The 15,095-nt window shown below is 33.0% G+C and overlaps 2 protein-coding genes across 3 annotated transcripts in view; one reads left to right on the top strand and one right to left on the bottom strand.

The window, feature by feature from the left end:
- Positions 1–824: 824 nt before the first annotated feature.
- Positions 825–13,887, bottom strand: LOC106173206 (TBC1 domain family member 13). Its single transcript, XM_087008130.1, has 15 exons — positions 13,855–13,887; positions 13,680–13,753; positions 13,154–13,194; positions 12,656–12,717; positions 9,806–9,902; positions 9,464–9,546; positions 9,031–9,193; positions 8,075–8,203; positions 7,618–7,684; positions 4,855–4,956; positions 4,289–4,432; positions 3,415–3,496; positions 2,551–2,608; positions 2,088–2,181; positions 825–1,814 (listed from the first exon to the last, which is right to left on the bottom strand). Exons 1-14 carry the CDS (start codon positions 13,872–13,874, stop codon positions 2,119–2,121), a joined length of 1,185 nt encoding a protein of 394 aa, XP_086864256.1. The 5' UTR covers positions 13,875–13,887; the 3' UTR covers positions 825–1,814; positions 2,088–2,118.
- Positions 13,888–14,054: 167 nt separating this feature from the next.
- The window catches only part of LOC106159289 (protein zer-1 homolog), a 45,580-nt gene continuing 44,539 nt past the window's right edge, over positions 14,055–15,095 (top strand). The window contains exon 1 of one of the 2 annotated variants that reach the window (XM_024077563.2): positions 14,055–14,133. The gene's annotated coding sequence lies outside the window, so the exon portion shown is untranslated. The other variant, XM_013535517.3, reaches the window with a different exon arrangement.

Genomic DNA, 15,095 nt, shown 5'->3' with positions numbered 1-15,095 from the left:
AATGTTGCATATATGCAGAAAAAAAAAAAAGAAAAAAAAATAACATAACTTTTGTAAAAATGGTCTGATCAAGCTGACTTTCCAACCTGTATTTTATAAATATTCATCAGTTCTGTAAATTAGAAAACAAAAGTTAAAATGGTTTTCCATTTAAAGTGCACGACGACAGATGCAAGTTACAGCTAAATGTACAGAAACATTTGTGTCTGTATATAATAATAAGCTAAAATTCAACACGGCGTTGAAATTATTATAACTTTATTTCATAAAACAAGTAACTTCACATGTTCGATATGAACCTCAAAATTGGTTGAGCAACAGCAAAAAACAAATTTGCCATAATGTATTTAGAAGTTCAAATGAAAAAAAAAAAAAAAAGATGGTGATTGGCTGAAAGTACTTTAAATTTATAGTAAGCAGGGCTGAAAATGTGAAAATGTATGGGATGGGGGGAGGGGAGAGTTGAAGGCCTGCAATCAGCCTATCTTAATGACATGTATACTCCTGGCTTTTTAAGTTGAATACAGAAAAGCTGGTGATTATATGAGTACATTAGAAACAAGAGGAGGCATTTAGCGAGAGTTCCTGCAGAGTTGGGTCAATTCTCATAGGCCATTGGTGTCTATAGGAATCAGTGGGCTCTAAAACATATATATACTCAAGTGTCTTAGTTTTTGAGTTACATCAGAACCAAACAAAACAAATACACTTTGGACAAAAATGCTTTGTTCATAGACGAAATTGGACATGGGCATTTCAACAGATGATTGAATCAGTGTAACTTAACATGATCAAAATTCATCCTTCACCAAAATGTGCTGATATGCAAATTCATATATTTTATTCTTTGCTTTTTAAAATCTGCTATACATAAGTGTACAAGACTATGATACATTCACTGTTATTGTGTTTAATATTGATGTGTGCTGCATGTGAAGCATGCAATCACGAATGCACCTGCATGTACGCACATGCACCAATATACGAGTATCTGTTTTCTTATTTCCTATCTGTAGATGTACTTGAGCAGAGAATATACAATAAGGCATATCGAGTGTTTATGCAGCTTTGCTTGAGCACTTGAACACGCACCCATTCTACTTTAAATACAGTTTATATTTACCATAACTAAGTGTTAAACATTCCATTTTTATTCATTTTCAGTTTGGTGACACCAGCAGGAACATACATCACATTTTCAGAGACACAGCGGCTTTATTTCATAGTTTAGCCCCCAGTTCATACAGATAATTAACCCCAAATTAACTTTAGAACTCCTAACAATAATATAACCTTGAAAACAGAAGTCAACTATTTCTACTGGAAAAGTTAACTATACATCATTAACACCAACCTCATAAGTATAAACCTTGCCTAACACAAGACTTTGGTCTATGTCACTTGATCCCTGTGCTCCGTGATTAAAAAAAATTAAGCACTGCAGATGCATCCCACTGAATGATATAATAAATCCCTTCAACAAGAGAATAACACGATGCATTTTATGCAAATTGCTTTCCCACCCATTTTTGACTCGTGGCATAGGATACATTTACGTGTGAAGAACCATCACAGTAAGTGATTGCTAGCCATTATAAACAACCTTCATTGCATGGGTAGTCTTTATATTGGATATTAAAGCTATTCGGGCCATGTCCTGCATCCCTTCATACATTTAACGCATTTATTTTACACAGCCTCTGTCTGGAAAGGCTCGGCCTTTCTTTAAACACAAACTGCCAGCATTACGGCATCAAATATTGCAACCTTGCCCTTTATAATGTCACTGAAGGCTGTCCAGGCGTTGAAGTAGGCTGAAAGGAAGAACATTTCCTGTTAATAATGATGACGATTTTACATGCATATTAACACCTATTCCATTTTACATATTATTGCATATGAAATCCCAATCTGTTGCTCCCTGGTCTCTTTTATGGACAAACAGCATTTTCTTATATAATTGCCGACAACAGGTTTCAATTCCTTTATTTTTTCTTTGTTCTCCACACAAAATTATCCCCTTAGGCATTAAATATCTAAATAAGTACACATAGAGATTGAATACTATTAAACAGTACTATACTTACTTATAAAGCCCAATAATGGGTATGGAAGCTGTTATGTTTTGCTCAAGTTCACTGCAAGATCTAAGATGGCTTGGATATCACATGGAGGGAAATTCTAGAAGCAAAGGCATAATAATAATAATAATAATAATAATAATAATAATAATAAATTTCTTTTGTGGTGCATTCCATAAATTTAGAATCTCAATGCACCTTACAATAAACACTTAGAAAATATCCAATCAAATCAAATCATAATACTTTTAAAGACATTTAAAACAATAATTTATGTTAAAATGTTCTTTGTCCACAAAATAAGTACATCATGGTGACACTGACAGATATTGGAACATGATCTTGAAAACGATTCAGACCAAATGCCCAATGAAGACATTTTGATGACAATTTGACAATAGTTATAATGTTAACAGAAGAAATTAAAGTTAAATATATTCAAAACCAAAATATAAAAAAAATTGATTACCTGCACTAGCTTCATATTTACAGTGAAATCCCCTTGTAACAATTCTTCTCTTAGGTGACTAAAAAATATATGGATAGGCCGAGTTATATAATACTAATATATATATATATATAGAGAGAGAGAGAGAGAGAGAGAAAGACAAGAAAACAAAAAAAAGTTAATCTGTTCTCTCAATTTTAATTTACATTAGTCCCTACATCTGTTTCAGCCCGCAGGCCTCATCAGGGGCGTAAACAGATCTAAATACAAAAAAAAAGACTCTGATTTTAAACGGTCAATCTGAAACGTCGCACAAAATATACACGTGTGATGTTAGCGCCTTATCGCGCATACAGGTAACAAAGGAATGCGGTTACATTACATAATAAATGAATGTGATTATATAAGTAACTTTTCAAAATCTCTCATTCACTCCAAAAAAAAAACTTGCTGAAAAACATTGATTATATGCTCTGATTTTGAAAAGTTACTTAAATAATCACATTCATTTATTATGTTACGTATTCATAACCGCAATACAACTTGAATGATATATATATATACAAACATCAACTGACTTAAAATAATTGATGTATATGCTATTATGTAGCACTGAAAGGTAATTAATGCTCGTTCTAATAGAAAACAAATACTAAGTCTTTTATAAATTACTTTACTTTTTTAAAATCTGGATGTTTCAAAACTGCCAATGAAATATTCAATGGACCATTACAATATCATACTAAAAATTCTTACAGAAAATGTAGTCTTCACACTAGAAATAACTGGAACCAAGCAATGCATTCATAGAGGAAATCTAAAACAAATTTTATAAAATAATATATAAGAACTGCTGCATGTCTAATATTACATAAATGTACTTACATGAGCATTGCACAGCCAATATACAGAAGGAATTCAAATCTTTTTCCGTCAGCAAACAAGGAATCCCACAATCTGATAACATCTGAAGGAGGAAAAAGATCCATATAACAATTAATATACAATTTGTTAATTATCCCAAGTATTAAATCACACATATCTATCTAAAAGTACGAAAGATTAAATAAATTCTTAAAAAAAAAAAAAAAAAAAAAAAAAAAATTATATATATATATATATTCTCAGGACTCAAACATTTATATCATTAGTATATAAATAAATCTGATGTATGGATTGAAAATGGCAAAGTTGCAGACATTGTCTGTCTGATGAGAGACTTATGTCTTGGGACACATTCACAACCAAAGTTTTTCCACAGACTAACAGACCCGTGGATTCAATATGGCCAACCCACTTGACAGCTTAATTCAATGTCTATTAGGGGATTATGGGGCAAGCTTTTAAGTGTGTTGGCAATATCTGATCTGTGGATCTGTTAGTTTGCAGATCAACTTGCTTTAAATGTGCTTTTACAGCTGGATATTTAAAAATCAAAGATATCCAGGTAAGTGTATTTCTGTATTTAAAAAAAAAAAGAAATCCAGTAACCTGTGAACAAGATGAAAACTATGCATACATTTAGAACTTAACCAGGCGGCCTACATATAATATGCTAACAATATGAATGAGAATTTTGCTTAGATAAGTGAATTTATATAACGTTTGTAATATAATGCTGTTGCCATATTGGCCAGTTCATTATCATTATTGTAATAGATGTATGCTTGGCCTATAGGCCTAAACTACAGTTGAGTAAACTTAAATTTTGAAAGAACTTAACCCTAACTTAAGTTCAGTAGTTAAAAAACTCTGTCACCTGGAAGACTAAATTCCTGAGACAGCAGCAAGGTAATCCAGCGGAAGGCAAAGAACTGAGGCTTCAGGTCCTGGTCTCGCAACTGAGCATGAAGACGCTGATCTTTTTTCTTCAGCAGTAACATCAGCTTGTTCATTTCAGCACCTACATGTATGTGTGTGTATATATATATATATATATATATATATATATATATATATATATATATATATATATATATATATATATATATAAAGTGAAACAAACTGAGTTATATTTACTGAAATATATTCTACATGTATTTCTTAACCAAGTGATGAAAAAGAAGGAGAGGCCATTTTCCATTTTCTTCACTTATTGAAAAAAAAGTCCAATCAAACAAACAAACAAACAAACAAATAAATAAATAAAACACCCTGATTTTCATAAGATGACCAGTGCCTTCAAATTTCCCTTAACATTGTGTGTCAAAAATGACACTGGCTGAAATGTCTTGTAATGTCAATTTGACAGTTACCAGTTTTGTTTTAACCAGGTCAATAAATCATGTACACAAAGATTTCAAATTTAGATATTTCACTCCCTACCTATACCACAAGAAGAATCAAAATCCAACGTCTTGATAAAGTTATCACGGATCTCTGCCATAAGGTTTGTGAAACAAAAGAAGGCATCTGCTTCTGCATTCTCTGTAAATAATAATATTAATAATAATAAAAAGGAACTCATCATGTATTAAGATTTACAATGAAATTTACTCCACGGTCTTTGCAACTGTGTACGGAATTTAAGGGATAAGAACCATTCATTTTGAAAGGTGCAATCAAACAGATTTACCTGAGGTAAACAACTTATGCTTTTCAATGGTTAATGAATCCTTTCCAACATTCAAAGTTAGTCAATTGGTTATTTTAAAAAGTGTGTAGAAGTAATCTCTTAAGAGATTACTGTAGTTGTTATCTCTCAAAAGATTATTGTGGAGGGTATAGGGTATAGACCTTTTTCATCTTTTCCCGAAATGGAAATTGCATTGTGGGTAGGGGAGTCCTGCTATGTCGAAACACTTACAGCGGTGCTAAAAACCATGGCTGAGTTTACGTGCATTTTGTCCCGCTGCTAGTGCTACAATAACATTAAGCAAGATCAGCACATGAGGTTTAGCAGGTTCCCAACAAACCCGTTAGAATGAAAAATATGGTAGAAAGAAAGGAAAATATAGCAGGTTTGGATCAAAAGCAGGGCACCGCGTTTGCGCTGAACATTTCGAAGGCGGGAAGAAAAACTATAATATTAGGAGATCAACGGTGCTTTAATAAAAAACAGAAATGCTTAGTTAATCAACGGATATAACTAACTATGGGCAAATAGAACTCGGGGGTAAACAATGTGAGAAAAAACATTATAAAGATCTGAAGAAAAAATTGAAGAATAGGGGCCTAAAAAGAAAGAAAAGACTTTAAGCATGAGATTATGGAAAAAGAAAATAAAAGCTGTGAAGTTTTACATGGGGATTCTACTTACAAAAAATTCAAGAACTTTCACGACTTTTTGTGTAACAACAAAGAGAAGGTTTGAAAAGTTTTGTATATAATATCCTTTTTGTATGTGTTTTATTGATAAGTGATCATTTTAAATGTAGTAGGCCTATCACAGGTTTTAGTCTCTCATAACCCTTAGTAGGGTGGGTTCTATTTTTTTTAACGTGAGACGTTAATAAAATTTTTATTATCATGTATCCAGTCCCGTATACGTATTACTGATTTGTATAAACGGGGCGCATATTATCAAGATCAACAAAGACATACAAAGAAGAAAGCACATCGGCTCTTGTTAAATGCGTTATCAGCAAAATAAAAAGTTATTTATTTCTGAACTCAATGACAAGAGAATTGGAAAATTCAATGGGCATATATTATTAATTACAAAAAAAAAAAAAATGCAGAAAAGCCTTTCTGTAAGCTACACGTGCATAATACATGTATGGAAAAGACAAAATGGATAATAAAAATAATCTAACAACGTATTTGTAAAGTAATACAAATATGCTTAGTATTAAAGTAGGCCTACATATATTTAAGTGTCTTAGATAGTTGAAAAGTATGAAATGTGTGGAAAATATTTCATTTGAATGATTTTATTGTCTTTGATTGAAAACGATGAAAATACGCATGAAAACATTTAAAAATCAAATAATTTGGTCTATTGCTATAATTTTGTTTTTGCCTGACGGTTTTGTTTCAGTTTGACAAAATTTTCATACTTGTCAGACCGAAAGTCTGACATTTTTTACCTGTCGTAAATTTTGTACATATACTACAGTAAGACACGGTAAACTTTAATTATCGTCTGGGAAAGAGTCGAGAATTCCTGTCTCACCTATTTAACACTTATAATTAGAAGGTTTTAATTATAGAGGAAAGGTCGTAGTTGTGGCCGCCCCCTTACCGAACAATTGAACAAGAACACCTGATGCCTTATCAGGTACCAAATGATTTAATCAGTTCACCGACGAACAATCTGCGTGTCAGTTTTACTTGTATACACAGTAGGTTCGAGTCAAACAATGCAGGGAATCTTTTCATTTTATCACTTCAAAAATCTCTTAAGACATCCTTCAAACAAGACATAAAAATCGTAATGAATTGATACTGCCGGTAAATGAGGTGATATTGCCACAGCTTGCATATATACATGTAATATTGTGAAGACGTAGGCCTACGCACCTGTCCACACTCTTGAAAGCTGTGTACGAGTCTACTGGCTATTTTGATTTTATATATAAAAAAATAACGAGTCTCTTTCGCATATCTTTACTATCGGAAGCATTTAAAAGAACTCTGAAGCTTTGGTTCGTCATCACTATTGAAAGTGCAGCCAAGGCTCTGACGCTTAGGTGAAGTCTAGTTGTACAGCGCATCGTATTTAAACTGAGAAAAAAAATTTAATTGCTTGATTCTCCGTCCAAATAGCTGTTTTCTTGCCTACAGTTTATGCATTTCTGTGTTTCAGCCACCTTTTTAGTTTGACAGAAAGCAGTGCACGCTTCAAACGACCTTTTTATATGCGCACCTTGTACATCATCTACACCTAGCATTGCCATGCTGGAAACAGCAGAGGACTACCATGACCCCTGTGGCACGCGGTTCCTCTCATGCGCACTTCGTATTTCCGCAAAAGATGAAAAAGGTCTATAGGACTACATGGTCTGACGGCAAGCACAGATAAATGATGTTTTGGTGGTAAAATCAAATTTTTAAATTCCTATGTGTTGGTTGTAATGAATTTATTGTGAAATTTCAAATCTCATATGAGGAGTTGTTATCCTTTTAATATCAAAACACAAAACTAACCTCTCCAGTCCTGTCTTGGATCACAGGCAAATGTGTGGTATATGGGACCCATTATTTCATTCATACCCTGAAGATTAAAATAGGTATTAATTAAAAGCTAGTTTTTAAGAAATGTCTTCAGATACCCAGATTGTAAAATTGCCAAATCTAATAACTTCATGTCAAAAAGTTAAAGTAAATCACCAGGTAATCTCATCTGAATATACTATTCAGTTTTTTCTTCATTTATGTCTGTACTGTTTTAGTTCCAAAGAGCTCAATAGGTGCAATTTTTATTTCCTTTTCTCAGTAGAAGAATATGAATGAAAAAATTTTCACAGAGAGAAAAAAAATGTTACACAGAGGAAAAAAATTCTCTCTCTCTCTCTTTGTGTGTGTGTGTGTGTGTGTGTGTGTGTGTGTGTGTGTGTGTGTGTACACAAATCCTCTACAACTGAACAATGAACAACAAAGTGACCTGTACATATGCCAGTCCAGGGTTGAGTTTTGCATATATGAAGAGCATTCTTTCCACCACCTCCCAGTGGGCCTCCTGCCCATCTGGTAACACCACAAACTCCTCACTAAAAGACCGCTTCTTTGACTCCTGGAAAAAAAGAAAAACAGCATACTGGAACTTCAAGTCTGGTTTCTTCACTAATCCCAATTCAGTGATCTAACATTCAGCGAGTCAATTCTGCAATTGGATTAAAAAAAAAGCAGTGTCTTACATAAAGTTCTCTTCAGGCTCTACCGATCATATTAAAAATTTTTCTAAGCCAAAGGCTTTTTTATACTTTATCTAAAACACATCTTAGTGGCAAGGTTGAAAGAGCAACAAACAGAAAATACAGGAAAATAATTGTTACTGACTTCCAGGATACTTTGACCAACAAACTGACTGACTGATCAACTGGATGATCAGTCTATAAATCACTAGATCTAATTCTACAGTGCTCCGCATTTCCAACTCCTACTGGTAGGTAATAAGGTGGAAACAGCCAATTAACACACGCATATAACAAATTAGGTGTTAAGCTGGAAGTTCCTGGCCTAAGGTAGCTATTTAACAAATACCCCAATTAACAGCTCTTAGAGCTTTAAACTCTTCATGATCTTAATATCAAAACTGCACCTCACTAGCTGAGTCTTGACACAGGGATTAGCATAAATCTTACATCCTTAATAACATATTCTAATGTTTTATAACATACCCATAAAAACAACTGCTTATGATAATATATGTATCATTATTGCTGCTAAAATAGCTTAAAAATATAATGTACAGAAACACCAGAGAGATTAAGTTTCTTGTCAATCTAGTGATAAAAAACATTTGTGTCTGAGTGTGTGTGCATTTTCATGAAGTTATCAGCTGATGCCAACATGCAAAAAAAAAAAAAAAAAATACAAAACGTAGTTAAAACAACTTACATTGGATAATGTGATTCCCAATCTGTTTTTGGACACGGTTTCAGCTTTAAGTGCAGTTTGCTCCACTCGTTTCCTTAAAGTTTCTACACCTGATGTCTGTGTAAGCTCTTTACAGGGATATTCTGTGGCACGTTGGAAAAACACAAAGTCTGGACAAAGACGCCTTGAAAAAAAAACACAACAAATAATATTAAAAACTTCATATTCACTTAAACAAATAAACACTAAAATCTGTATATAATATTAAGTGTAAGAAACTTTTAGCTTTTGATCATCATCATTAAGAGGACATTGTCTTCAGTATAAATGAATAGAACATTAATAGCCTAAAGCAGACTTTATCATTTAGAGATGTACAAATGCTTTTTTTTTGCATTTAAAGCAAAAATGACCACATATAATCTTATGAAATATAACAATTTCCATAAGTTACCTGCAGTCTCTGTCTATCTGTAGCAACATTTCATTGTCTTTGAAGTAAGTTACCCACTGGCTGTCTGGGTTAGGGTTCAAAGGCTGCAGTGATCATAAAAATCAGTATATATACGCAAAACGGCTAAAAAAACAGACAGACAGACACACACACAGACAATACAGAAATACAGCTAAGTTACAAGCTCAAAGGCAAAAAAGGCAGAAAATGCTCATTTAATATGGTCTGAGACAAACAATCTTCTTTTTCATAAAATATTTTTATTTGTCATGCTTATATGTAATGGGAACAAACCACATTTTCGTAAACTGAAGTTTTACAGATCTGAAACCCAAGTCTTACATGGTCTTCAAATGTAACGTCCATCCTCTGGTCAGACTTGGATGCAGTAGCTCCTGGCTGGACAATCATTTCATCTATGAAATGCCTGTAGATTTCTCTGAAAATTGCATGTATGACAGTGGGTTTCTATATTATTCTGATTTTATTATATATTCTGACATTTAAATGCATTCAATGCAGATGACATATTACTCTAATTATTATATTAACTGGTTTTGTTAAAAGCACCTGCTATTTTTTCAGGTGAAAAATAAAATGAAGTAAAACGCTGCGGTCATGATTGGAGCTGAAAATTTTAAAAATGATGGACAATATTATACAGCATCCAAAGCCTGTTTCAGTGGTTTTATATTTTCAGTGAAACAATACTTTTCTAAATTTTACTTAAAAGCTGAATTTTTCCTCTTTGACATAAATGAACAACTATAAAGGATGACCTAGGAATCCTCATTTCTTTAAGTATCCCCCCCCCCAAAAAAAAAAAAAAAAAAATTTGGGCATATCCCACCAAACAGAACTTGCCTGAAAAAATTCTCCCACTTATGAATAATTTCTCGACCTGTTCCTGTACTTTTATGCTATTAAATCTATTTATACCATGCTTTTATACCATTTCTCATTGAAGACTTTATACTTATTTATATATATTCAATAACTGGCCAGTCACTTACACTGCCATGTCTCTCTGAAGATTTTAAAAATGTTACACACTTTTTGTAGAGAGGTTTTATCATCTTGAAGGTGTGACTTAGGAAATACATAAGTAGTTTTGCATGTTATGTACACTTTGAAGATATGACTTTGAGGTATCCAATATAAACAAATGTGAAAAGTTAACCTAAAGTTACGTGATTTTGTATGACATTTTGATTCCCTTTTCCTTAATTTGTGATTAAAAAATTTGATTTCAGTTTCATTAGCATATAAAACACCTTTGCTTAAAAACTACAGTTTGAATCCACAAGTTGTTTTTGATAAGAAGATACCAGACAAAATACCAATCTCAATACCAGGAACAGCAAAGAATCAAAGACCATCAATATTCATTGTGGTATCCAGGATTTCATTTCAACATGCCATGAAACATTCTCATTCCCAATGCTTTCCTGTTCTTTTATTGACAGACAAGCAAATGTTATGTCTATCTCCATGTAACCTCAAACTTGGAAATCCTGGGTATAAAGATCTTTCCTCAATCAATTTCAACTACATAGTCACCAAATAATACCCAGTATTCCATATCCCTGCAGATAATATTTTAAAAGATACATCTGCATAACTGTTTCCTGAGAGACGCAAGTGTTAATCACACAACTAAAAATACCCACAACTACTGCAACTTGGCTCTTGAATCCATTAACACTAATACAGCTAGGAACAAGAAGCTAATCTAATATCACAGTAGTATCCTCAAGTGGTATAGCAACCATAATTTGGGCTCATTATAATCAATTGTTTAACTTAAAATGTACAGTTAATATTCTAGTCTTCCATTCAAAACCTTACACAGAACAATATCGTGGGTGTCACATCTTCCAAGTCGAACAAAAGGCAACATGACAGATCATGGGGAAACATTTAAGATTATTCAGTAACCTGTGATCATTTATCAAAAATTCTTTTTGACCAAGTAAATTTTACTTTTTATCAAAATGATGCATCAAAAAAACAAAATATCTTCCTTTTTTTTAGTAAATTAACAACATGTAAATCATCTTTGGGCCAATGTCAGGTAGAATGTTCAAACCTAGTGGACAAATGATTCCTAGTATAATTTTTTTCCTCATTGAACATATGTACTGTACATAACTAATAACTTACAGTTTGTTGTCAATCACAGTAATAAATAAATAAATAAATAAATAAATAAATAAATAAATAATCTAGTGACACAGTGATATCACTCATTTTAATTGTCCAGTTATACATATTTTTTGATAATAATAATTTTAAAAATTTACAAATCACATATACTTCCTGCTTTAAATTCCTAGCATATAACACCAACCCTTACACTTTTTATACATCTTGAAAGGCTACTATATTAATGAAACTACACAAAATTGAGCTGGTTATGGCAACAGGATGTGATTGGTAAGAAAGGTGTCTCATCTAATGTAATCTTTTTTCCCAGAAAAGCTAATGCCATTGACAATCCACTGCGATTGGTGAGAAAATTCTCCCACCTGATGCAACCTTACTAGTACATACATTTATGTTTAGGCCTTTTCACATCAAGATCAGACCCTATCATACTAACTGTGGATCGATCTATCCCCACGGGCATTCTCACTAAATTGCAATCAACTTAAGTAGCTCAGATGTCTGTCATGCCTACTGAAGCTGATTGGGGATAATTAATTATTGTTTAGCAGCTTCAGTAGGCATACCAGACATCTAAGCCTTTTAAGCTGAAAGCAATTTAACGAGAAACCCTTTGGAGATGGATCGATCCTGCTAGATCAATCTAGGTATGGAAACCCAGAGTTTGTACTACAGCTTTAGCAGATTATTTTGATAGACTGACAACTTTAAAGCCTGGCTATTAAAGAAGAAAGCTACGTAAACGGAGCCTTCTTCAACATGGTTAATTGATGAACTCAACCACGCGCAGGACACAAATTTATAGAAAGTTCCTTGTAGTGAAATCATCTGGTAGAGCTTCTAAAATACCAGTACAACTGCAGCACTACAACATAATGCTCATTGTCATAAGGCCATTCAATCACTTTTTAGCCCTCAGATCCAGCCAAACTATTCATTTTCTTTTTAAAAAGCTTTTGTATTCAAATTTTATTGTGTCATCATATCAGTAAAAACTGACAGACAAGCAAAGAAATAATGACATACCTTTGTTTTTCTAGTAACTCTGGCCATTGCTTTCTGTTTGGAGGGAGATAGTGAAGTAAAATCTAAAAGCAAAAAATAAGAGAAAGACATGTCCTTTGTCACATAAGAAATACAGGAAATATGACAATTGATGAGCTTTATAATAGATGTAATACTGGAGATCACTTGGGCTGACCAGAATGCTACAGGTATTTAACTGTGATGTCTACTTCCTTGAGTTATGCTAAAACTAAGGCTATTTTGTTCTTAATAACTGTACATTGCTAGAGAAGCGATAGCTGTTTTACTGGCTGTGGAGATTAGTTATTTAATAAATTCCACTGATGTGTAAAACTGTAACTTACAAGTATGAATGTGTTTAACACTGGAATAGCTTAGACCAGGAATAATACAACTAATATAGATAAAAAATCTTATCAGTCTATGTTAAATAATCTGGCCACATAGCAATGCACATCAGGCAGTCCATTTGTAAACAAAATACAATGTATCACATACCTTCCAACAGGTAGCCCGGATTCCATCTTCATGAGGACATCCTTAAAACATAATTAAAAACATAATTACATTAAAAAACAGAAAATATCTCACACTAAATACATTAAAAAATAAGTACTGGCATGTATATGTATGTATGAGAATAGCTGCATGGCCAATCAAACCAAACAGATTCCTCTTACTATATACAATTAAAAATTAAAAGAAAGGAAAAATCAGCCAATGGCAGTAAGAGCTTTGTGTATCTAGCATATCAGATGCTATTTCAATGTGATTGTGTGATTAAAAACTTGTACAAATACTTTATACAAATAGTTAAATAGAACAAGACTGATAAGCAGTTTTACAAAGCTGATAACTTTATTAATACATCACCTGTAACCTAAGTTTTAAGGGTGCATTCAAGGGAGCATATCTGCCAAGAAAGGCCAAATGAGGACACACTTGAAAATCCTGACAATCACTACTCACATTAGTGTCAGTGAACAAAATAAAAGGAAAAGTGAAGTGGTCCCCTCCCCCTTACCATTGAAACAGAACTGCCGAAGTTTGAAAGTGTCGATGATGTCTGCCTCCAAGATTTTCTTGAACTCATCGACCCTACAATTCGAAAATATCAATTAAAAGCTCGATATAAAGCTTTACACATATAAATAACATAGGGAAATGGTAACACAACTGTGGAAAACTCTTGATCGTACCTTAACCTGTAGGCCGCCATGATGTTGTGATGGGTGACTACTAAATAAAAGATCAAGTAGAATTATGTTTGATAACTTTATTTTCTGTACAAGTTACGACTAGGAAAATTTATATAAAATACATAGTGATGTATGGTACCACATTGTCCATTTAAAAGCTAATATAATGAAGCAAACAAAAATAAAAGTTTTGGTAATCAATTATTTATTTTAGAGAACTGTGTCTCACTTCCGGTCTAGTGTCGCCGGAGAGTTCGGGGGAAGGGAACTTGTGAAGAAGTACGTAAGCAGTGGTTTGTGATATACATATGACACACGGAATGTAATGCTGTTACTTGAGGCTAGTCTGCTGTGATATATTTCGATTGGATTTTTGCACATCTGACCATCTATTGAAATAAGTGGCAGTTCCTGCAAGTAACGTAATGGCATTTAAATAAATGACCTCATTTTTTTCGGTGCGTAATCATAACATTAAACTTGTTTTATAATTGTCTGCTTTGTGTCTACTAGATATTATCGAGTATACTATATAGAGGCAATATTTTTCTTGGCTTGCGCTTTGCAGTGTGTATATGCAAACGTGCAGTTCGCAAACTGACAATTTTCTTGACCTCTTAAAAAGTCGAAAACCATTGCATGGGATATCTGTAAGTTACAGTGTCAGCGAGTGTTGCAGAAGTGTTAAAACATGTGGTAAACATTGAGGTGATATCTTCTTTTGCATGCAAAATGTCGGCTAGCTGAATAACTGCGACAAAATTATTGTCAGAATGTGGGCCTTAATAGTATGCTTGCTCACAATGTGAAATCTGATATTTATTTATGAATATTTGTTACATGTATGACAAGCTTATGGTCACTACTTTTTATGCTTAAACAGTAGGATACACATACAAGCTACACATATTGATGGTTGCACCTAATTCCAGATTAGTAATACCCTTGAAAAGGCCTATTTTAGGTCTTCTGCCAAATGTATATATATATATATATATATATATAGTCTCTTTTGTTGGACGTCATGCATTCCATGGTGTTCATTTTGCAATACGGACAGAACTGTGACTCTTTAAAGTTGTATTTTACAATTTCAGAAAAAAAATCCAACTTGATAGCTAGCTTTACCATGTAAAGAAACTTACAGAATGATGGTCCATGTTAAATTTTATGCACTCCTTTTATTGAAATTGAGTTATGAGTGTACAGAAGATGAGACAAGTTTAATTATCACATCCCAT

Source organism: Lingula anatina, chromosome 3 (assembly GCF_051362555.1).
Source record: "Lingula anatina isolate TDL-2025a chromosome 3, LinAna3.0, whole genome shotgun sequence".
In the NCBI taxonomy this organism is placed as follows: Eukaryota; Metazoa; Brachiopoda; class Lingulata; order Lingulida; family Lingulidae; genus Lingula; species Lingula anatina.
The sequence above is the reverse complement of the archived record's forward strand: the minus strand, read 5'-3'. Positions and strand labels throughout refer to the sequence as shown.